At 37.5% G+C, this 23,714-nt stretch overlaps 1 protein-coding gene across 1 annotated transcript in view; it reads right to left on the reverse strand.

Annotated features, from left to right (window-relative positions):
* Positions 1-23,714, reverse strand: part of SMURF2 (SMAD specific E3 ubiquitin protein ligase 2) — a 118,689-nt gene that overhangs the window by 48,414 nt on the left and 46,561 nt on the right. Inside the window, exon 2 of the mRNA XM_045080912.1 lies at positions 6,915-6,953. Within this exon, the coding sequence (XP_044936847.1) occupies positions 6,915-6,953 (39 nt within the window). The remainder of the gene's footprint in view (positions 1-6,914; positions 6,954-23,714) is intronic.

The raw sequence follows: 23,714 nt of genomic DNA on the forward strand, positions 1-23,714 counted from the left end.
CTCTGCACTCAGCAGAAGTCCGCCTGAGGCTCTCTCTCACCTTCTGCCCTTCCCCCAGCTCATGTTCACTCTGGCTCTCTCCCTCTCACATGAAAAAAATATATCTTTTTTTAAAAAACGCTGTGGGGTAGAGCACCTGGGTGGCTCAGTCATTACGCATCTGCCTTCAGATCAGGTCAGCATCCCAGGGTCCCAAATAGAGCCCCACATCAGGCTCAATACTCAGCGGGGAGCCTGCTTCTCCCTCTCCAGCCCCCCCCACCGTGCTTGTGTTCCCTCTCTCACTCACTCTCCTTGTCACAATAAAAATCTTAAAAAAAAAAAAATTGTTGTGGGGGAGAGGTGAACCTGAGAATAAACAGTGTTTGTACTGACTATAAAGAAAACACTTTAAACACTATGTCAGGCACTATTCTAAATGCTTTACTTACACTCAATCTCTTATTCTTCACAATAATCCAATGGGGTAAATACCACTATAATCTCTTCTGATAAGGAAACTGAGGCACAAGAGGATTAATTAACTAGTCCAAGGACAAATAGCACATGACAGAGACAGGGTCTAAAGATTAGATTTTTAAAGTCATGCAGCACATATAATCTAATTCTTGATTTCATGCTCTTAACCACTATGCTATGTTATACTCTCGTTTATTATGTAGTTCAACGGTGAGTACAAGTAAGAGCTCCGGAAAACAAGAGAACAGCTGGAGTTTGAACAGTTAATCAAAGCAGGGGAGCGGGGAGTATACAGATATGGGACTCACTAGGGCTTTAAAGGACAAACAGGAAGATTGCCAAGAAAGGTATGACAATACTGACAATATCTGAAGGGCTCTGAGGAGTCTAACCAAATCATCTATGCTAATGTGTAAAAGTAAATACTGCTGGTAAGAGAGGCTTGAAAGTCAGAAGATGACTGAAACAGGTAACAGGGAGCCAGGTTCTTAAGCATGGCTGTAAATACATGGTCCTGTTTTTTCACTAGTGGTATTCAGGTAGACTGGGAGAAGGAAAGACTGGTACAGAGAACATCTATGAAGCTGTTGGAAGTTCCACAGAGTAGGATAAAAGAACAGTAAGGTAAGTAAACTCTGCATTAGTGAAGTCACATGAAAAGGAAAGTGACAGTGAAATCAGCTACTCTGAAAGATCTAATGAGTATATAAGAAACTAAAGTAAAAAATGACACTACGGTTTTCAGCCCTAAGTAACAATGAGAAGAGTGGTCTTTTGGGGGAAAGAAAAATGAGAAGGTAAAACTTTTTTTTTTTTTAAAGATTTTATTTATCTATTTGACAGACATAGATCACAAGCAGGGGCAGAGAGGCAGGCAGAGAGAGGCGGAACAAACTCCCTGCTCAGCAGAGAGCCTGATGCTGGGCTTGATTCCAGGACCCTGAGATCATGACCTGAGCTGAAGGCAGAGGCTTAACCCACTGAGCCACCCAGGCGCCCCAGAAGGTAGAACTATTTATAAATAAAATGTTAGAGACAAAAATGACAATTTAGGGGGCACTTGGGTGGCTCAGTGGGTTAGCCTCTGCCTTTGGCTCAGGTCATGATCTCAGGGTCCTGGAATCAAGCCCAGCATCGGACTCTGCTCAGCGGGGAGCCTGCTTCCCTCCCTCTCTCTGCCTGCCACTCTGCCTACTTGTGATCTCTCTCTGTCAAAATAAATAAATAAAATATTTTTTTAAAATGACAATTTAGGCATTAAACATATTTAAGGATAGCAAAGATTTCCTATGGACAGCTGAAAATACTAGAACAAAAATGTTGATAAGTCTTGATAACTAAAGAACTTGTACACCTTGATATCTACATTCTGACATCTTTTTATTTTTAAGTCAAGATACCAATGTGCCAAGACTCAAGGCCAGCCAGAAACTGTGTTGTCAGTTCCCCAATTCTTATGATTCTGTGATCTGTAAACTTCAAATAAGAGAAGAACAAAATTTATGAGTGTCAAGTATTTAAGAAGATACTTGGGAAGTTAGGGTATTGATGTATTTAACTATATATATTTTTTTAAGATTTACTGATTTATTTATTTGACACAGAGATAGAGCACAAGCAGGGGAAGCAGCTGGCAGAGGAAGAAGAAGACTCCCTACTAAGCAGGGAGCCCAGTGTGAGCTCAATCCCAGGAACCTGGGATCATGACCTCAGCTGAAGACAGATGCTTAACAACGGAGCCACCCAGGCACCCCTTTTTATTTTTTTTAAATCATGTACAAGACATACTTATAGTATTTTAATAATACCTAATCATTTTTAACGGTGTTTAATGGAAAAGTACTTTTCCCTCTGCCCTCGATAACATTAAGTATTTTCTCCTGAAGGAATCCATTCTATCTTGTTTTGATTCTACTATCTCAAAAAACATATAAATGTATGTTTGTAAGCAAAAACAAAACAAAAACCACATTTCGAGCTTTCCTTTTAGATGTTTAACCAGTTATATAATTATAGACTAAGGAAAACTTTTCCACACAAACCACTACATATGGCTTCCAAATCCTTAAGTATAAAATTCTCAGTCCTGGACTCCTACATTTCTCTTCTGTTCAATAATACAAAATACAAGCTCTACACCCTAACATCAACAACAAAAATACCTAAATTTCAACTTACCTGGTTATATTACTCCACAAAAATTTAACTTGAGAGCCAAGTTACTATAAAGTAGTCAAAAGCTATCAAGTTTTCTGACGTGAGTGAGACCTCTAGTGGCAAATATAAAGTGGCTAAGTTATTTTCTGTATTTTTAAAAATTTCTCAATTATCCCCATCACTTCTGAGTCATATAAAAATAGCTAAAGCTCAAGACTTTTTCACTATACAAATGTACTTGGACTACAAATAATAATGAAACAAAATCTTCAACTTAGAAGTGTGCTACTTTCCAGAGAAATCAAAGTTGTTGCTGTTGTTGTTTTTTAAGTAGGCTCCATGTCCAGCACGAAGCCCAGTCTCGGCACTTGAACTCATGACCGTGAGATCAAGATCTGAGATCAAGAGTCTAACACTCAACCACGTGAGCCATCCAAGTGCTCCTAAAGCTTTATTTTTTTTTTTTTTAAGATTTTATTTGACAGACAGAGATCACAAGTAGGCAAAGAGGCAGGCAGGGGGTGGAGGGGAAGCAGGCTCCCTGCTGAGCAGATAGCCCGAGACGACACGGGGCTCAATCCCAGGACCCTGAGATAATGACCCAAGCGAAGGCAGAGGCTTTAACCCACTGAGCCACTCAGATGCCCCTAAAGCTTTAATTTTTGATGGGGGGGGGGGATCACCAACCATCTTGGTTTCGAGTGACTTCAATTTGGCCCTTACATACAGCACCCTAACACAATAGCTTATACACAAATCTTTTATTTAAATGTTGCATAAAAAAGAAAAAAATATACTAATGAAAACATTCTTGGGGCACCTGGGTGGCTGAGTCTGCTAAGTGTCTGCCTTAGGCTCAAGTCATGATCTCACAATGCTGGGATCCAGCCCTGTGTTGGGCTCTCTGCTCACCAAGGAGTCTGCTTCTCTCTCTCCCCCTCTCTCTCTCCCTCAATCTCTCTCTCTCTCAAATAAATAAATAAATAAATAAATAAATAAATAAAATCTTTTTAAAAAAGAAAACCTACTTGAAAAAACAGATAATGGATAAACAGGTACGTGACGAACTTAATGGTAGAATCCAGATGGTGGATATTCGCTATAAAACTCTCTACATGTTCCTATATGTTGAGAAACTTTTCCTTCTAAAATTGTGGGAGAAGGGGAAGGAACTTTTTTTTTAAGACTTTATTTATTTATTTGACAGACAGAGATCACAAGTAGGCAGAGAGGCAGGCAGAGAGAGGGAGAAGTAGGCTCCCTGCCGAGCAGAGAGCCCGATGCAGGACTTGATCCCAAGACCCTCAGATCATGACTTGAGCCAAAGGCAGAGGCTTAACCCACTGAGCCACTCAGGCACCCAAGGAACTTATTTTTTAAAGCCAATAAGCTTGCAAACAATTCTAAAAAACGAATTAGCAAAACTTTTTTTTAGCAAGGGTAGATACCCAAGATAAATATTATCTCAAATTACACAAATTACAGCACCTGGCTTTGTATTTTTTTTCTATAATTAAATATATACACACATACATAGTTCATCAGTCTATATAGTCAAGCTTGATATTAAAATTTACCCTTCTCATTCAACATGATTTAAACCTTGTTACAAACACTTTACATTTTGGTGTCAATGATAATTGCACTCTGATAATAGACACTCCCACTCAAATTTCATTAAGAGATTTAGGAAGTATCATAATTCTTTCTCTGGAATTAATGTGGGCAACCCTCAACTTATAAACAGACCAAAGATGTAAATCTACCACAGCAGAGGCTGTTCCCACTGTGAACCCGAGAGATGGCCCACCCCTGGCTGCGTGTCTTCTGAAGGCCTCAGGATTGGCTTTCCTATTTCCCTTTCCAGAACCATCAAGTGTTTCTTCCATTCTGGTTTTAAATATAATCACATAGTTTCCCCTAATTTTCTTATCTCTGGAGCAAATTCACAGTTCTTTAAGAATTTTTTTTTTTATATTTTATTTATTTATTTGACAGAGAGATCACAAGTAGGCAGAGAGGCAGACAGAGAGAGAGAGGAGGAAGCAGGCTCCCTGCAGAGCAGAGAGCCCAATGCGGGACTCGATCCCAGGACCCCGAGATCATGACCTGAGCCGAAGGCAGGGGCTTAACCCACTGAGCCACCCAGGCGCCCCTTTAAGAATTTTTATTAACATTTACACCTACACCAATGAAAAAGAGAAAGAATTCAAGAAGGAACTCCTTTTCCTACCTACAACTTAAGGGCAGATGAAGATCATAAGTGATAATAATTGGCTCTCCGAGGTTTATCAAAAATTAAAGGAAGATTCCTCTAGATTTTCTCAGAAAACTGAGACAAGGTTAACTGGATAGTTACTAGAGAAGATGTGTCTTGGGACTTTGGAAGAAAGAACAAACTTGGGAAGGAAGGTTGGGAGACAAAACAGAAGATTTTATCTTTATTTATTTTTTTTTAAAGATTTTATTCATTTATTTCACAGAGAGAGAGAGATCACAAATAGGCAGAGAGACAGACAGAGAGAGAGATGAGGAGAAGCAGGCTCCCTGCTGAGCAGAGAGCCCTATGCGGGACTCGATCCCAGGCCCCTGGGATCATGACCTGAGCCGAAGGCAGAGGCTTAACCCACTGAGCCACCCAGGTGCCCCAGATTTTATCTTTAAAACCAGGGCAGATGTCTCGGAGAGTGCAGAAGCAACTGTAAGCGTAGGCAATTCCTCACTCTCCTCCCTTTTTTCCTTGTCACTTGCCTATCTGATCCTATTTGCCACTCTGCAGCCCTCCTAGAATAGATCCTACCTCAAACCAACCTTTAAGAAGAGTAAAAGAGAGAGTTGCCTGGGTAGCACAGTCAGTTAAGCGGTTGCCTTTGCCTCAGGTCATGATCCCAGGGTCCTGGAATCCAGCCCCACAGCAGACTACTTGCTCAGCAGGAAGCCCACTACCTGTCATTCCCCCTGCCAGTGCTTGTTTTCTCTCTCTCTCTCTCTCTCTCTGTCAAATAAATAAAGTCTTAAAAAGGGGGGGGGGAGGATAAAAAAAGAGTATACATCGGCTACTAGGTTATTAGTGACAGGGATGAAATAGGTAGTTCAGCGAAAGCCTGCGAATGTATTGTGTGGTGGCAGCATGGAGAGAGGCCAGGGGTCTCTGCTGCTGGGACATGCAGTAGTGTGGAGGGCACAGGGTGCATAAATTGGAGACCGCTTAAAACTTTCTTAACTATGTCCCAAATTATCCTATTTAACTCCTTTCCCATATAAACACAGACACCAAAAAATTTTCTAATGACAGAAAGGTTTATAAGATGTTCTTTTACAAACTTTAATTCTGGTTTTCTCTAGAAATTTAAAAAGAAAATTTCAAGTGAAATGAATTAAGTATGATTTTAAAATGCATCATGAGCTCATTAATTCTTTTAATCAAACCCCTGAAAATTAAGTAATATCATATTAAATTAACACATATAGCTAGTTTTTGCTGGATGGTAGAACTTGAATTTTAAAATCTAATGAAACTTCTCAATTTATAATTTCAAATATTTTACATATAAAATTTGATTGGCTTAGAGTTCTTTACTAAAAATTGTATAATTTTTACTCATTTATATATTTTTGAATTTTCTTTACTCAGTAATTTAAAGCTATTATGAAATATGGTATTATACAGGGTAAAGATTCTAAACACATGGGAGGGGTTCTTCCCAATCCTCCCTCACAAAACTTAATCCTAAATAAAGCCACCAAAAAAATTTGACAACTTATTGGCAAAGAGACTTGCAAATATGGGAACCAAATGTCTGCTTTGGAGTCTGAGACACAGAGCATCTATGATCGAATGTGGCAAAGATTTCTTTCCTACACACTCTGGAAATTCCAAGCAGGCTGAATGACTTCTCTACTTTCCAAGGAATCATGACTGTCTGAATAAAATTTCCTATAAAATGTTAGAAAAGAAAAAGAAGTGTTTACAAAATAATCTCTACTTTTCTAGAAACCTAGTACTATATGCACACCTTCAATATTCTTTACACATACCCCACAGACACACTTACACATTATTTCACACAAATATGTGGGAGGGGTAGATAAAAGGAAAGGGACTAAACCTAAAAAAGGCACAAAATCCTCTTTAAAAAAAAAAAAAACAAGTACTGCCAAAAGGCTCTGAACCAAAGCATTCATAAAACAGTATTGAGTAGATTTCTTAATAGAGAACTCACTAAGCCAGACAATTCTGAAAATGTTATCCAAAAAGTCTACATACAACATACAAGATTTAAAGTTAATTTACTTACGGAAAAAATCCTTTTTCACCAAGTTTTTTGCACAGAGTACTGTAAAGGAAACAAAAAAATACATGGAAAGAATTAAAATGGTTAAAACTGCACGGTCAAAAGGTTCATTTTAAAACACTAAAAACACCAGAGAACAATAATTAAACACTAACTACAGCAAAGTATGAAATATGATCACAAATTTTTATTAAAGACTAGCAAAAGACAGCTAAACCAGGGCTGCAACTTCAGCAATGATCACCAGTAACAGCTGAGGGCCAAAAAGTTTATAAATCTGATATTCTAATAAGGATTGACTTCCAATCAATCTTCCATCAAGATTTATCTCAGAGGAGCTCAGTGAAAGGGGAAAACAGTTCTAAGAAGGAAATATGTAAATTTAGGTTGACATATTTTTAAAATGAAATGATTTTGTACTGATCATAATTTTGTACGTATCATAAATAAGACAGGGCTTTCTTGATATAAATGAGATTTTTTAAAAATAACATTCTGTATTTACTCTTCATCTAACTCCACAGAAATTTTACAGGACATAAATTACCTTCTCCTACATCACCAGTTCAGTGACAAGACAGATTATTATATCTACCAAAAATTGAAAGTTAATACATTGAGCTAGATATCCCAAATTCACATTCTCTGTATTACCTTGTATTAATTATTATTTTTATGGAGATGGATGCACAACCTTGTCAATATATTAAAAGCACTAAATTACACACTCTAAAGGGGTGAATTTTATTGTATGGGATTATGTGTTAATTAAAAATTACTGCTTATGTTGAATCAAACTTAACTTCTTTAATTCAAGCTTATTACAAGAGAAGGGGAAACATCAATTTCCATATGTTTCTAATTTATAAAATATCTGTAAATGTAATGTTTGGTTAATTTCTACCCACTTCTACTCAGTTTAAATGGCCTGTTCAATTAATTACAACTATTTAAAGTTTAGTATGTAAAGTTCATTTAACATAACAAACTTCGGCAACAAGTCAAAATATAATCACTTTAAAAGTTCAAATAAAAATCATTCTGAAGACAGATCTCAGTGGCAAATGAAAAAAATTATTAAGTAAGCACAAGATACTGCTTTACTAGTCAGAGTTTCTTGGACCCTGTCTTAGAAACAGTTTTATTTTTAAAAAACATAAAAATTCAATCATGAAAACTAAGGGCCATAACTAAGAGTACCAAATCATAAACTGGATTTAAAAGAACTTCTCCCTAAGCCTTCGTTATCATCATGTAAACTGAATAATCCAAATTATAATCTTCAGGACTGATGAGATAATAGTTTTTTTTTAACCAAGATCCTATGATTACATTAATGAAATGATTTCACATCCTACTTTAGAGAAACAGAAAATACATGTGAATTCTCCAACTTCTTATCACTAACTCTTCAAACATGTTTTGATACTCATTCTTTTTGTCTTGCTTCCACTTACAATGTCCACCCTCCTGTCTAACACTGTCCTTCCTCCTCCTGTGCTCTAGATCTCACATTCAACCCACCACTGGTCTCTCATCTCCTCTACTGACAAATCCTTGTCGGCATTTCAACATCTCTCCAGACACCATCCTATCTCTTCTCCTTCATAATGAAACTACTGAAAGAACTGTCTATATTTTGCAACTCCATTTTTCTTTTGGATCCAGAACTTTTATTATCACAGTATTATTTAAATGTTAACTACCAATATATATTACTATATATTTCATATTATTTTTAAAGTATTGCTTTTTTTTCCATTTATACCTGCATTAATTATTTTTTTTAATTATTTTTTTAATTAAAATTATTTTTTAATTTTAATTTTTTTAATAACAACATACAGTGTTATCTTTGTTTCGGGGAAATATAATGATTCAGTGGTCATCAGGATTGCTCTTAATCCCCTTTATCTATTTCCTTTCCCTACCTATCTCCCCTCAGGCAACCACCAGTTTGTTAAGAATTTGATTGGGGGGACGCCTGGGTGGCTCAGTTGGTTGGACGACTGCCTTGGGCTCAGGTCATGATCCTGGAGTCCCAGGATCGAGTCCCGCATTGGGCTCCCAGCTCCATGGGGAGTCTGCTTCTCCCTCTGACCTTCTCCTCGTTCATGCTCTTACTGTCTCCCTCTCAAGTAAATAAATAAAACCTTAAAAAAAAAAAAAAAGAATTTGATTGGAGGTTTTTTTTTTCTGTTTGTTCATTTACTTCTTAAAGTCCACATGAGTGAAATCATGGTATCTTTCTCTGGCTTATTTCATTTAGCATTAAACCTTCCAGGTCCATCCATGTTGTTGCAGATGGCAAGAGCTCGTTCTTTCTTATGGCTGAGTAATATTCCATCATGCATCTTTATCTGTTCATCTATCAATGAACACTTGGGTTGCTTCCATATCTTAGCTATTGTAAATAATGCTGTAACAAACATAGGTGTGCTTATGTCTTTTCAAATTAATATTTCCATTTTCTTTGGGTAAATACCAGATCATATGGTAATTCTATTTTTAATTTTTTTGAGAAACCTCCATACTGTTTTCTACAGTGACTGCATTCTACCAACAAAGCATGAGGATTCCTTTTTCTCCACATCCTCACCAACACTTGTTATTTCTTGTCCTTTTGATTCCAGCCATTCTGACAGATATGAGGTGATATCTCATTATGGTTTTCATTTACATTTCCCTGACGGTTAGGGATATGGAGCATCTTTTCATGTATCTCCTGGCCATCTGCATGTCTTCTTTGGAAAAATGTCTATTCAGGTCCTTTGCCCATTTAACAGAATTATTTGTGGTTTTTGCATGTTGAGTTGTATAAGTTCTTTATATATTTTACATATTTACCCTTATCAAATCTGTCATTTGCAAATATTTTCTCCCATTCAGTAGAATGCCTTTTTGTTTAGCGGATGGTTTCTGTGGCTGGGCAAAAGCTTTTTATTTTGGTATACTCCCAAAAATTTAACTTTGCTTTTGTCTCCCTTGCCTGAGGAGACATACCTAGAAAAAATGTTTTCCACGGTCAGTGTCAAAATTACTGTCTATGTTTTCTTCCAGGAGTTTTATGGTTTTTGGTCCCACATTTAGGGTCTGTAATCCACTCTATTTTTGTATGTGGTATTAGAAAGCAGCCCAGTTTTCCTAGCACCATTTGTTAAAGAGACTGTCACAAATTAGTTGACCATTATCAGTGTAGGTTTATTTCTGGGCTCTCTATTCTGTTCCTTTTATCTATGTGTCTATCTTGTGGCAGTACCATACTATTTTGATTACAACAGCTTTGTAGCATATTTATTTTGAAATCTGGGCCTGTAATACCCCCTCCATTTTTATTCTTCTTTCTCAAGATTGCTTTGACTATTCAGGGTCTTTTGTGGTTCCACAAAAATGTTAGTATCATTTGTTCTAGTTCTATGAAAAATGTTGGTATTTTAATAGGGATTGCAAAAAGTCTTTGGATTGCTTTGGGTAGTATGCATATATATTTATATCATATCGTTCTTACAATCCATGAACATGGAATATCTTTCCATTTATTTGTGTCATCTCCAATTTCTTCCATCAGTGTTCTTCAGTTTCTGTGAATACAGGTCTTTCACCTCCTTGGGTAAGCTTATTCACAGGTATTTTATTCTTTTTGGTACAATTATAAATGGGATTGTTTTATTAATTTCTCTTTCTCCTACTTCATCATTAGTGTATAGAAATGCAATGGATTTCTGTATATTGGTTTTTATCCTGCAACTTTACTGAATTCATTTATCAATTCTAGGAGTTTTTTGGTGGAATCCTTAGGATTTTCTATATATAGTATCATATCATCTACAAATAGCCAAAGTTTTACTTTTTCCTTACCAATTTACCTTTTATTCCTTTTTTTTGTCTAATTGCTGCAGCAAGGAGCTAGGACCTCCAGTGCTAATACTGAATAAAAGTGGTAAGAGTAGACATCTTTGTCTTGTTCCTGATTTTAGAGGAAAAGCTCTTAATTTTCCCCCCTCAGGACCAGAGGAACCTAACAGGTATACACAGAACATTTCATTTGAATACACATTTTCCAGTACACATGGAACATTCTCCAGGACAGATCAAAAGTTAGGTCACAAAACAGGGCTCAGTAAATTCAAAAAGACTGAAATCATATGTATTTTTTCCTAACACAATAGCAATCAATCAAAAGAAAAAAGTCTGGAAAGAACACAAATATATGGAGGTTAAATAATATGCTACTAAATAATGAATGGGTCAACCAAGAAATCAAAGAGGAAATCAAAAAATACATGGAGACAAATTAAAGTGAAAATACACCATCCAGGGACGCCTGGGTGGCTCAGTTGGTTAAGCAGCTGCCTTCGGCTCAGGTCATGATCCCAGCGTCCTGGGATCGAGTCCCACATCGGGCTCCTAGCTCAGCAGGGAGCCTGCTTCTCCCTCTGCCTCTGCCTGCCATTCTGTCTGCCTGTGCTCGCTCTCTCCCCCTCTCTCTCTCTGATAAATAAATAAAAATTAAAAAAAAAAAAAAAGAAAATACACCATCCAAAACTTTGGGATGCAACAAAAGATGTTCTGAGAGGGAAGTTTATAGCAATACAGGCCTACCTCCAGAAATAAGAAAAATAAACATACAACCTAACCTTATATGTAAAGGAACTAGAAAAGGAAGAACAAAGTCCAAAGTCTATCAAAAGAAGGAAATAAAGAACAGAAATCAATGAAATAGAAACTAAAAAACAAACAACAACCAAAAAAAAAAAAAAAAAAAGAGAGAGAGAGAAAAGCTCAAGGAAACTGGGAGCTAGTTCTTTGAAAAAATAAGCAAAATTTTATTTTGTCTGGATAAAACTTTAACCAGATTCATCAAGAAAAAGAGAAGATTCAAATAAATAAAATAAGAAATCCTGGAGTTAGATACCAACAAACACCAGAGAAACACAAAAGATTATAAGAGAATATTACGAAAAATGTTATGCCAACAAACCGGACAACCTAGAAGAAATGGATAAATTCCTGGAAACAAAGAATCTTCCAAAACTGAATGAGGAAGAAACAGAAAATCTGAACAGATGAAGTACTGATAAAATTAACAACAATCAAAATAATCAAATTTTGATGATAATCTAAAAGCTTCCAACGAACAGAAATCCAGGACGAGACAGCTTCACGGGTGAATTCTATCTATTTATTTATACATACCAGACCCCAGTTGTCTTTTTTTTTTTTTTATTAAGATTTTTATTTATTTGACAGAGACAAAGTGAGAAAGGGAACATAAGCAGGGGGAGTAGGAGAGAGAGAAGCAGGCTCCCTGCCGAGCAGGGAGCCCAATACACGGCCGGATCCCAGGATTCTGGGATCATGACCTGAGCCAAAGGCAGACACTTAACGACAGAGCCACCCAGGCACCCCTCTATCAAACATTTTAAGAAAAGTTCTTCTCAAACTATTCCAAAAAAACAAAAGGAAAGCTACCAAATTCATTCTGTAAGGCTGGCATTATCCTGGTACTAAAACCAGACAAAAACACTATAAAAAAAAGAATACCATAGGCCAGTATCTCTGAAGAACAGAGATGCAAAAATCCCCAACAACGTATTGGGAAACCCAATCCAACATTGTATTTAAAAAAATCATTCACCACAATCAAGTGGGATTTATCCCAGGGATACAAGGGACAGTTCAATATTCACAAATCAATCAAGATGATGAATCACATTAACAAGAGAAAGGATCAAAACCATACGATCATCTCAATAGATGCAGAAAAAGCACCTGACAAAGTACAACATCCATACATAATAACTCTGAACAAGTAAATTTAGAGAGACTCCACTTCTTCACTTCCCACTAATGCCTTAATTCACTGTAATTTGGCTTTCTTGCTCACCATTTCCCTTACATGGCTTTTCCATTACTAAATCCATCCGATGGACAACTTTCATTCATTATCACCCCTGACCCCTGAGAAGCAGTTGCCATTACTTCTGCTTCTGGAACCCCTCTTTTCTTTTGATTTCTGTTCAACAGCACTTCACCTGGTTTTATACCAGACATAAAATTCATTTTCAAACCTCTTTGCTTAATCTTTTTCCTATACTCCGCCCATGGAAATTGAGGTTCGTCAGGACTGTTGGCCTAGATCCTCTTCTTTTACTCTATAACCTGAGGAGCACAGAAGCCCATCTTTGGAATTATACATAAACTGTTATATGCATGTGTACTCTTCTGGGGAAAGAATCCACATTTTTCCTAGGAGAAAACTCATGGCCTAACAGACTGACAAAGCTCTTCCTCCCCTCTCAAAAAATAAATATGAAGAGCTACATTTCATACATTATACCTGGCCTTTAGCATTCTGGTGACACCTAGATATAAAGACCCAATCTTAACTCTCTCCTAAACTTCACATCCATAGAGGGCCCCAAAATAAAATCACCATCTTGTCCTCCCCAAAAACTGCTCTTCCAGTTTACTTTCTTTCCATAAATAACCTTGCTTTTCACTCCACTGCTCCAGTCAAAAACCTCCACAGCCACTTTCACTACTCCTCCCCCTTCCCACCTCCTGGCAAATACCAATTCTAATCAAATCTGCCTCTCAAATATCCTTCATCTGTCCACTTCTATTAACAATGCCACCACCCTCGTCCAGCCCACCATCAACTAATCTAGGCCACCACAACCAGTCCCCCAATCAGTCCCCTGCCTCGAGCCTCAACACTCCAATCAGTTCTCCACAATGGACCCAAAGTGATCTTTTTACAAATATGATTAAGTCCTCGCATACATTTCCTCTTCTCCTAATACCATTCCAGAATATCCTTAAAACATTCCTGAGAATGTTTCCTCATTCCTCAGAACTATCCTTCCACCTGAGTTCTACATTGGTCTCTAAGTTCATCACTGTTTTTTGTTTTGTTGAGATTTTACTTATTTATGGAGCGCCTCGGTGGCTCAGTGGGTTAAAGGTTCTGCCTTCTGCTCAGGTCATGATCCCAGGGTCCTGGGATCAGCCCCGCATCAGGCTCTCTGCTCACTGGGGAGCCTGCTTCCTCTTCTCTCTCTCTCATTGTCTGCCAGCCTTTCTGCCTACTTGTAATGTCTGTCAAATAAATAAATCTTAAAAAAAAAAAAAAAGATTTTACTTCTTTATTTGAGAGAGGGAGAAAAAGCTCAAGCAGGAGGAGTAGCGGCAGAGGGAGAAGCAGGCTCCCTGCTGAGCAAGGAGCCCAATGCAGGACTCAATCCCAGCACCCTGGGATCCTGACCTGAGCTGAAGGCAGACACTTAACCAAATAAGCCACTCAGGCATCCCCCTAAATCATTCACTCTTTCACCATTTTCTAAGGAAGTACTTTGTGCCAAGTGCTATGACAGATTCTGCAGATATAAGGATAAATACTCTGTACTTAAATAGTATTTAAATAGTACTCTGTATTTAAATACTATTTAAATAATCCTTAGTATTTAAACAGTACTTTGCCCTCAGAGCTTGCAGGTCAGGTATAATTCAAATATTATGCCATCAATCACCCTTTTTTGTTGTTTTCTCAAGAAACAATTTTAAATTTTGCAAAAATCTCCTTTAGTATCTTTGACTTGAGGCAACCAATTTGAAGTGATTGAAGAGAACCATTTGCAGAAGTGCAGATGCAATAAATATTAACATTTCAGTCAATAATTTCTTTTTATGGTTAGATTAGAGTAATCTATATGCAACACACCATGTAGCAATATCAGAGAAAATCCCAGCTGTAGAAACAGAATGGTATGCTGTTCCGAATGAGTTGTACTCATAATGAATGGCTGTCTATGCTTAATCTGAATAAAACTCCCAACTGTTCAGTATCTTCTTGCCAAAAATTCCCCTTCCTCCTCCAGATTGGAGCTGCATTCCAATTACACTGCTGATTGGAATGAGACTGCTTGAGAGAAAGAAAAAAACCACTCAGACATCCTGTCTTCTGTCGCCCCATGAAAACAGATTTTATAATACTGTTATTGCAACTCAAAAGTTGTATTGACTACTTTTGAAAACAGTAGATTCCTTTGGATTTTCTTTGAACTTACATGATCACGGTAAAAGAAAACTGAAGTTCAGGATAACACTCCTATACTTATTCCAACAAAAAGGCCTAGTACTTTAAAAATGTCTACTAATATGCACTCTTCCTAATGGCTGGCACATGACAGCAATTTAGATCTTTCTGCTCTAAGAAACAACTACTACTTCAACTCCTACACATGGAATGAAAATGAAATTTAAGACCCATAAAAAACTCATACACAAATTGTGGTAAGTACACATTTTAGTTACTGTTGCTTGAAACAGGAGCACTACACAATTCACAAACAAGAGCGTTATTACAAAATGTTGCAATGAGCAGAAGCATCAACTACAACCCTCTGAGCATAATAATGAAACAGTTAAGGATGACAAGTAGAATGTTGAAATATTATTACACATCCATTAAAATCACGCAAATATATTTATTGAGAAGAAAACATTTCTTCAAAAACTAAAAGTCCATTTACAAATAATACATTTAATAAAATGTAATTTTAGTAAGTAATATAAGAAGACCGGAGAAATTACTGAATATTTACTAGCGCACGTGTACGCCAACTACTCTGTGAAGTAAGTGGCATTAATACCTACATTTTAGAGATGCAGAAATGGTGATTCAGGCATAAAGACTTGCCAGAGATTACAGTGTAAGTACTAGAGTTGAGATGCCAACTCAAACAGATTAATTACAGAGTCCAAACTTTGAATCATCATATATATAAAAGAATCAGTCTCTCAGGTTAGCTCTTCCTATATAAAGGAACTTATGCTGGTTAAATCAATTATTGGTCTGATAAAAGTTCACAAAATGGTCAGTAAAAACCTATGATGCAAAAGGGCTTTCTGCAAAAGATGAGCAATTTCCCTCTTTCAGTAGCTATAACAGTTTACAATCATATTAGAACTGCTTTTAACTAACTTACCACAGTGCCATTTAATCAAGGAATTTTGGGCCATTTGTTTTATGCATATTACAAAACAAAGTGGGCCCAAAGTTTAACTTAATATATTTAATATCTGGCAGGCAGTTAATTAAATTACCTTATTAGAGGAAATACTTAAAGATACAGGTTCTATCACAATGAGGTAAATATTCTTATTTAAAAAAAAAAAAAATACCCAAGCTATCAGCATTTAAATATTTCACCAAAGGTAAAATGGGTTCTCCAGTTAATCAGTTAAAAGTGACCTTTCTAGCTCACTCATACCAAACAACTTTTAAGTAACTACATTTTTTTTAACTTAAAATGTAAGATTTTGGTCAAAAAATTTTCCTCAAAAAGTGTATTTTAACCGAATAAAATTGAAACAAGATTAGGGTGTACAAATAAGCTTTTAAAAATATAAGTGCAGGTTTTTTAACTTCTTCGGTACAAAAACAATGATTTACTTTGACATAACAAATGCAGATACAATACTTGCTTTAGCCACAACTGTAAACATCTGCCTTATAGTAAGGTAATTTTATTTTATTTTTTAAGATTTTATCTATTTATTTGACAGAGAGAGAGAGACAGCACAAGCAGGAGGAGTGGCAGGCAGAGGGAGAGGGAAAAAGCAGGCTCCCCACCGAGCAGGGAGCACAATCCCAGAACCCTGGGATCATGACCTGAGCCCAAGGCAGCCACTTAACCCACTGAGCCACCCAGACACCCTTAGTGAGGTAATTTTAAAGTAAAACCCCTCTTACAAACACACTAATCAAACTCTGGTGTACGTTTACATGTTAAAAAAAATAAAAGGTTCGGCTAAAGCCAAGCAGCACATTCGGCAATGTAAAGCATGTAGCCTAGGCACCCAGCACATAACAGGCACACGACAGAAGGTATTATTTGTAAGAATCACTCTGAAAGCATTTCAGCCCTATCTTTTAAATCATTATTTCCACAAAATCCTTTTTACCAATTTGGAGATGAAAATACATAAAAGTACTGTCTCCTCTTATAAGGATGGCAAATTCACCATGACCTAAGGACCTCCTATGCTGTCTGCAGACTGAACACTCTCCTGGCTACTGTCACCGGAGATGCAGCCACTGCCTCCTCTCCACCGGACACCTTCATTCAAACAGACACAATGGAGGGCTGCTCAAAGTGATGGATAGGATTATGTCTAAATTTAACCACATGATAATTTACTTCTTCATCAGAACACCAAGAGAAAAAAAACCTTATTATAAAATACAAGTATATAAGTGCAATGAAGCCTGAATACTATTCTATATGTTGGGAAAAGTTGTACCACTTTCTGCCCACTCCCAAGTTTCTCTTACTTTTTCTAGAGACACTCAGAGAGACAGCATAGTATAGCGTTAAGCTATATAAGCACTATATGAATTTGAATCTGGAGCTATTACTTACTAACTTGTGGCCCCAAACAACTACTTAATGTGTCTTCACTTCATATCTTACCTGTAAAAAGAAGGCTACTAGGAGCCACCCTGAAGTGGTGTTTTAAAGATTAAATAAATTGAAACCCATAAAGCATTTGTTACAGCACCTAGTATACAGCAAGTGCTCAATACATGTTAGCTATTATTGTCACTTCTACTCTAAACTTTCTAATAAAATTAAGCCACCAAATTGCAAACATCTTAAAGAGCAAGAAAGGAGGGGTGCCTGGGTGGCTCAGGCATTAAGTGCCTACCTTTGGCTTTGGGTCACAATCCCAGGGTCCTGGGATGGAGCCCCACATTGGGCTTCCTGCCTCCCTCTCCCACTCCCCCTGCTTGTATTCCCTCTCTCACCATTCCTCTGTCAAATAAAAATCTTAAAAAAAAAAAAAAAAAAAAGGAGGGGAGAGAGAACAAGAAAGGGGTCTTCTGATAACCTGATCTGGAACCTTAGTTTGCATTGCTGAAACAAATCCCATACACTGGGTGGCGTAAACATTTATTCTGCACAGTTCTGAAGGTCGGGAAGTCAAGATCAAGGGGCCAATAGATCTGATGTCTGGTAAGGACCATCTGTCTTCCTGTTTTGCAGACAGCCACCTTCTTGCTGTATGGTCACATGGCCAATAGAAGGATCATCTTTCTTCAGTCTTTTTAAGGGCACTAATCCCAATCATGAGCGCTCTTCCCTCATGACTTAATTACCTCCCAAATGCCCCTCCCTCAAATGCCATCAAATTGGGAATTAGGGCTTCAACATATAAAATTCAGGGGGGGTGGGGACACAAGCATTCAGTCAGTAACAAAGTTCATGTACTTAGCTTTCAGTAAATATAGGTAAGTGAGTTTCAATGTGTAGGTCTAGTGTCACTCTTCTCTCAACCTCCAAGCCCTCATTTCAACTGTCTAACCCACACACCCACCTGAATACCTCACCAGCACTTCAAATTTTATTAATTCTAAATTGAATCAAACAGCTTTCCTCTCGAACCAGATGTTCTTCTTTCCGACCTTCCTAGTTCTGTGCACTGCACCACATGCTTCCAATCATCTAGAAAGCAAATGCCTCTTAACTCTCCCTGACCACTCCACACATCTAAGGCAGTTGCCAGGTATATGATATCAGGTATCATATACTTATCTCTCTGCCTATTTCCATTTTCGATGTTCACACTTAAACAATGCATCTAGAGTATTTTATAATGTGCCAAAAAAAACTTCCAAACACAGTCCCTTGCTTGGTCCTTACAAAAGTTTCTGAGTTATGTTCTAATATCCATGAAAAGGAAACTACAACTAAGAGTTATGGCTTACATGTCATCTAGTAAGTGGGCTTATTAAGCATTTTGAATGCAGGCTCTACTCTCTTTTTCTGTAGATTGCTCACTCACACCAGCCTTCCCTCTCCTTCACCCCTAGACTTAAAATACCAGCCTCTTTGTCCCCTGATGTAAACCCAGGACTTGCCTGCCCTGTCTTCACTCATAATATTCCTCCCACCTCCTCAAGTATTATTATTCTAACCAATGACCCTCAAGATCTCATCCATTCAAATCTCATCTCCACGTGAAATGTTTTCTGATCTCCTCCTTTCTCACTGTTCCTGTGCACTTTCAACACCACTTTGACTTGACTTGTTGTGCATGTCCCTTCTCACTGAGCTTGTAATAAAGTTATTCACATGATATCTGATCTGTCCTTCAATGTGTCACTAAGCTATACATTTCTTAAAAATGAAGTCATGACTTACTTTTATCTCTTCTAGTTTATTATATGTTTAATAATAATTTAATAATAAGTTTATTGTATGTATAGTATCTTTTTTTAAGATTTTATTTATTCATTTATTTGAGAGAGAGAGAGAGAGAGCACAAGCAAGCAGAGAGAGAAAGGAGGAAGCAGGCTCCCCGCTGAGCAGAGAGCCCAATGCAAGGCTCGATCCCAGGACCCTGAGATCATGACCTGAGCCGAAGGCAGAGGCTTTAACCCACTGAGCCACCCAGGCGCCCCTATGTATAATATCTTGAACATAATATGTACTCAAATACTTGTTGAAATCAATGAAAATCCTCAGAAAACCAAGACAAGGCACAAACTAAAAGGTAATTAATAAAATTCACTCTCTGCTTTCTTTAACTTAGCAAGTCTATTTGTTCAAATCAGGGTGCCTTTTTCAACTATCTGTAAACACTCTGCTTATCCAACTATCTACTGGAGCCCTTTCTTAAAACCAGATCTCATTGAGCTGGCTAAATCAGTAGAATGACTTTATCTCAGGGTAGTGAGTTCAAGCCCCACACTGGGTATACAGATTACTTAAAAACCTTAAAAGAAAACAAAAACAAAAACAAAAAAAAACAAACTAAACAGGGGTGCGTGGGTGGCTCGGTCAGTTAAGCATCTGCCTTCGGCTCAGGTCATAATCTCAGGGTCCTGGGATGGAGCCCCACCTGGGGCTCCCTGCTCACCGGAGAGTCTGCTTCTCCTTCCCCTCATCCTTGTTCTCTGTCTCTCAAATAAATGAAATCTTTAAAAAATAAAAAAATCTCACTGAACCTTCTCTCATACATAATAAAAAGGCATATTATCACCTTTTATTGTCACCAATTATATTAACCTTATTTCTACAACAGTGCAAATAAGCATAAGCTCTCGGGCATTCTGCATCCTTCCAGCCTCTAAAAACTATCGTCCCTCAAATACCTGATGATCTACTCAAATAGAGCAGAGTGACCAAGATATTTAGTTTTCAAAACAGACCCTGTTTGTAAATACAAGCCACTAGTACAAATAGGAAAGAAGACTGCAGCTATTAAAAAAAAAAAAGGGGGGGGGGCACTGTGATTTATAACAATACTACTGTTAATTTATAATAATACTTCATGCTTTTGAGATAGTTCCTGGGTTGACAGGGAACTACTAAATTTAATAAACTTATTTTAGATTCATTTTCAATTTACAGAAAAGTTACAAAGATACATAGTGTTCCCATATGCCCCATAGCCATTTATCCTATTACTCATAACATCTTGCATTAGTATGGTACATTTGTCACAATTTAATGAACCAATATACATTATCATTAACTAAAGTTCATATTTTATTCAGATTTTCTTAGTTTTCATGCAAAGTCTTTAATCTGTTCCAAGATCCCACTGAGGAAGCCCTATTACATTTAGTCATCATGTCTCCTTAGGCTCCTCTTGGCTATGACAGGCTATTATTTGTTCTCAGACTTATTATTCACAGCCTAGTTTAGAGGAATACTGGTCAGGTATTTCACAGAATGCCCCTCAATTGAATCTATCTGATTTCTCATGATTATTCTGGGTTTATGAGTCATTGGGAAGAAGACCACAAAGGTAAAGGTGCCACTCTCACATCATGTCAAGGGTGACTTTTCAGTGTTGATATTAACTTTGACCTGGCTGAAGCAGTGTTTGTAGGGTTTTTCAATCTAGAGGTACTCTTTTGTCCTCCTTTCCATACTGTACTCTTTGGAAGGAAATCACTATGGGCATCCCACACTTAAGAACCAGGGAGTTATTTTCCCCCTCCTTTTATGTGGAATGTCCACATAAATTATTTGAATTCTGCATGGGAGATTTGTCTATCCTTCTCCATTTATCTATTTACTCAATCATTTATTTATTTATACCAGTACAGACTCATAAATATTTATTTTATGCTTTGGGTTATAATCCAGTATTGCTTTACTCTGTTGCTCAAACTATTCCAGCTTTGGCTGTTGGGAGTTCTTTCAGTTGGTTCCTGTGTTCCTTTGACATATGCACATAATTGTGGGGAGAGGTGGCAAACCTGCATAATTTGTGACACTAGAAAATGCTCTAGGCTCATCTTATGTGTTCCCTGCCCTGTCCTAGATTCTCCAAGGAGCCTTAGGAATTACCAGTTTTTTGTGTTTTTTTTTTTCAAAGATTTTATTTATTTATTTGACAGAGGGAAACACAGTGAGAGAGGGAACACAAGCAAGGAGAGTGGAAGAGGGAGAAGTAGGCTTCCGGCTGAGCAAGGAGCTGGATGCGGATGCGGGAGCAGGGAGCCGGATCCCAGGACCCTGGGATCATGACCCAGGCCGAAGGCAGACGCTTAACAACTCAGCCATCCAGGTACCCCGGGAATTATCAGTTTTAAACATCCATAAAGACCCACATTTTTCAAACATAAACAGCTAAGCCAATTAACGCTTGAGTTCCTCAGATCTTTCCCCACTAGAACATTAAACTCCATGAGGTCAAGAACTTATTGATCCCCACCACATCCCCAGGGCTTAGAAAATTGTGCAAAGTATGCCTTCAATAACTACCACAAATACTGAAGTCATACAAACTCTGAAGCTCTATAGGAGGGCTCAGGATTGAGTCACAACCTAACTCGCCATTCCAATGGAATCTGCCTAGATGTGTCATGTTTAGACTCCTGTTCTAACATCACTATGGCTAATTCACGGCTTTGTTTTACAGTAAACAAAAGGCTTCCTTTTTCCACTATTCCTCCCTCTTATTCCACTGCAAGCCAAAAGTTTAAGTATGTCCCAGTAAAATTTCCAGTGCAAAGGACTAATGCATCACATTTCCTGGATTCTTTCTATAATGGCATAGTGCCATTTGCATCACCCTCTCCAAGTTCTATTCAAATGATCATTTTTAACTTTGTAGAATTTAAATGAAAGGCATAATGCCAAATCCTTACCAACAGTGGCAGAAGAAAAATTACTAACAATGAAAGGGCCAAAAATCTATGGATACTTGTTTATATACAATGCCCCTTCAAACACTCAGTTAATATATTATATATAAAATATATGTAAAATATACATAAATATATATAAAAATACATATATGTAAAATAAAGCATCTGAAATCTACCAAAATCTTTTAATGTAACATACAAATTTTGATAGATTTATAAATAAACATATGTAAAAGGAAAAAGCATAAACTAAATATATACTGTCTCATGTTTAAATGGTTTGATTATAAGGTGAAGACATTTTCCTGTACCCTATTCAAAACGTGCAAAAATAAGCCAAGATTATAATGGGATGATTCTACTAAGCAACTTTACAATATTCACTAAATATAATTTGTAATGTCTTTTTTGTTTTTAAAGATTTATTTGCAAGCAGCACACGCAGGGGAGCAGCAGGCAGAGGGAGAGGTAGAAGTAGACTCCCCACTGAGCAGGGAGCCCAATGCAGGACTGGATCCCAGGACCCTGGGATCAGGACCTGAGCAGAAGGCAGACACTTAACTAACTGAGCCACCCAGGTGTCCCTGTAATAATTCCTTATGTTTTAAAGAGAGTTACTATAAGGAAAAAGAAAGCTACTCATTACTAAAAGGCAAATCAGGTAGCCTTACTTTAACCTTAACAGAATATCAAAATGCTCTAAGTTACTCTACCCTCAATAAAATGTAATCTATAGCTACAACATAAACCGTAGAGGTATCCGTGGCTGTATTTACAGTGTGATCCCGATCCATGGACACAGCTGACTGGATGAGCAGCCACCAGACCCAATGACCCAGTCAGATCCACTCTCCTACGAAACTAGCAGTAGGAGTCAGAGCTCCTAAAATTAGGAAGCACTCTGAAATAGAGTTCTAAATGGCCCTAGTAGGCCACTGGGATTCGCTGTGTCAGTTCCTGAAGCTTTTCATTTCCTGGATCCTGCCTCATCTGAAGTTAGACAGGAGTTTCCCACCTGGGTGCCAAAACTACATCCTTCCAATAATGTCTCTTTTTACTTCAGTCTGAATGGGTTGTTTTCCTGTTACCTGTAACCAAAAATGTCTTAAAATAGGGCCACATGTATGGCTCAGTTGGTTAAGTGCCTTCGGCTCAGGTCATGGTCCCAGGGTCCTAAGATTGAGCATCGCATCAGGCTTCCTGCTCAGTGGGGAGTCTGCTTCTCCCTCTCCCCTACCCTCTCCCCTGATCATGCTCTCTCTCTCTTGCTTATTTGCTCTAATAAATAAAATCTTGAAAAAAAAAAAAAGTCTTAAGATAAAGGTAATTCACAATGCTTGCCAAAGTACTGTCATTGGCCAAAATGTACTTCACCAAAAGTCATTAGCATTCTACCACCAAGATGTTTTCAAATGTTAGTTCTAATCTTAAATCTCAACAAAAACAGTACTTGTGTTAAAAAAAAAAAAACTGCTATGCAGACAAGAACGTATGAACACGCTTATAACACAGAATCTTGTATTCAACAGGTTCTGTATCACATCAGCAAATTAACAGTAGTGTAGATTAGTACAGATTACAGGGCAACCTATAAAACTACAGTACTCCGTATTTATCCACAGGGGATACAT

This window comes from Mustela putorius, unplaced genomic scaffold (genome assembly GCF_011764305.1).
Source record: "Mustela putorius furo isolate JIRA1106 unplaced genomic scaffold, ASM1176430v1.1 tig00000487_pilon_pilon_pilon, whole genome shotgun sequence".
NCBI classification, from domain to species: domain Eukaryota; kingdom Metazoa; phylum Chordata; class Mammalia; order Carnivora; family Mustelidae; genus Mustela; species Mustela putorius.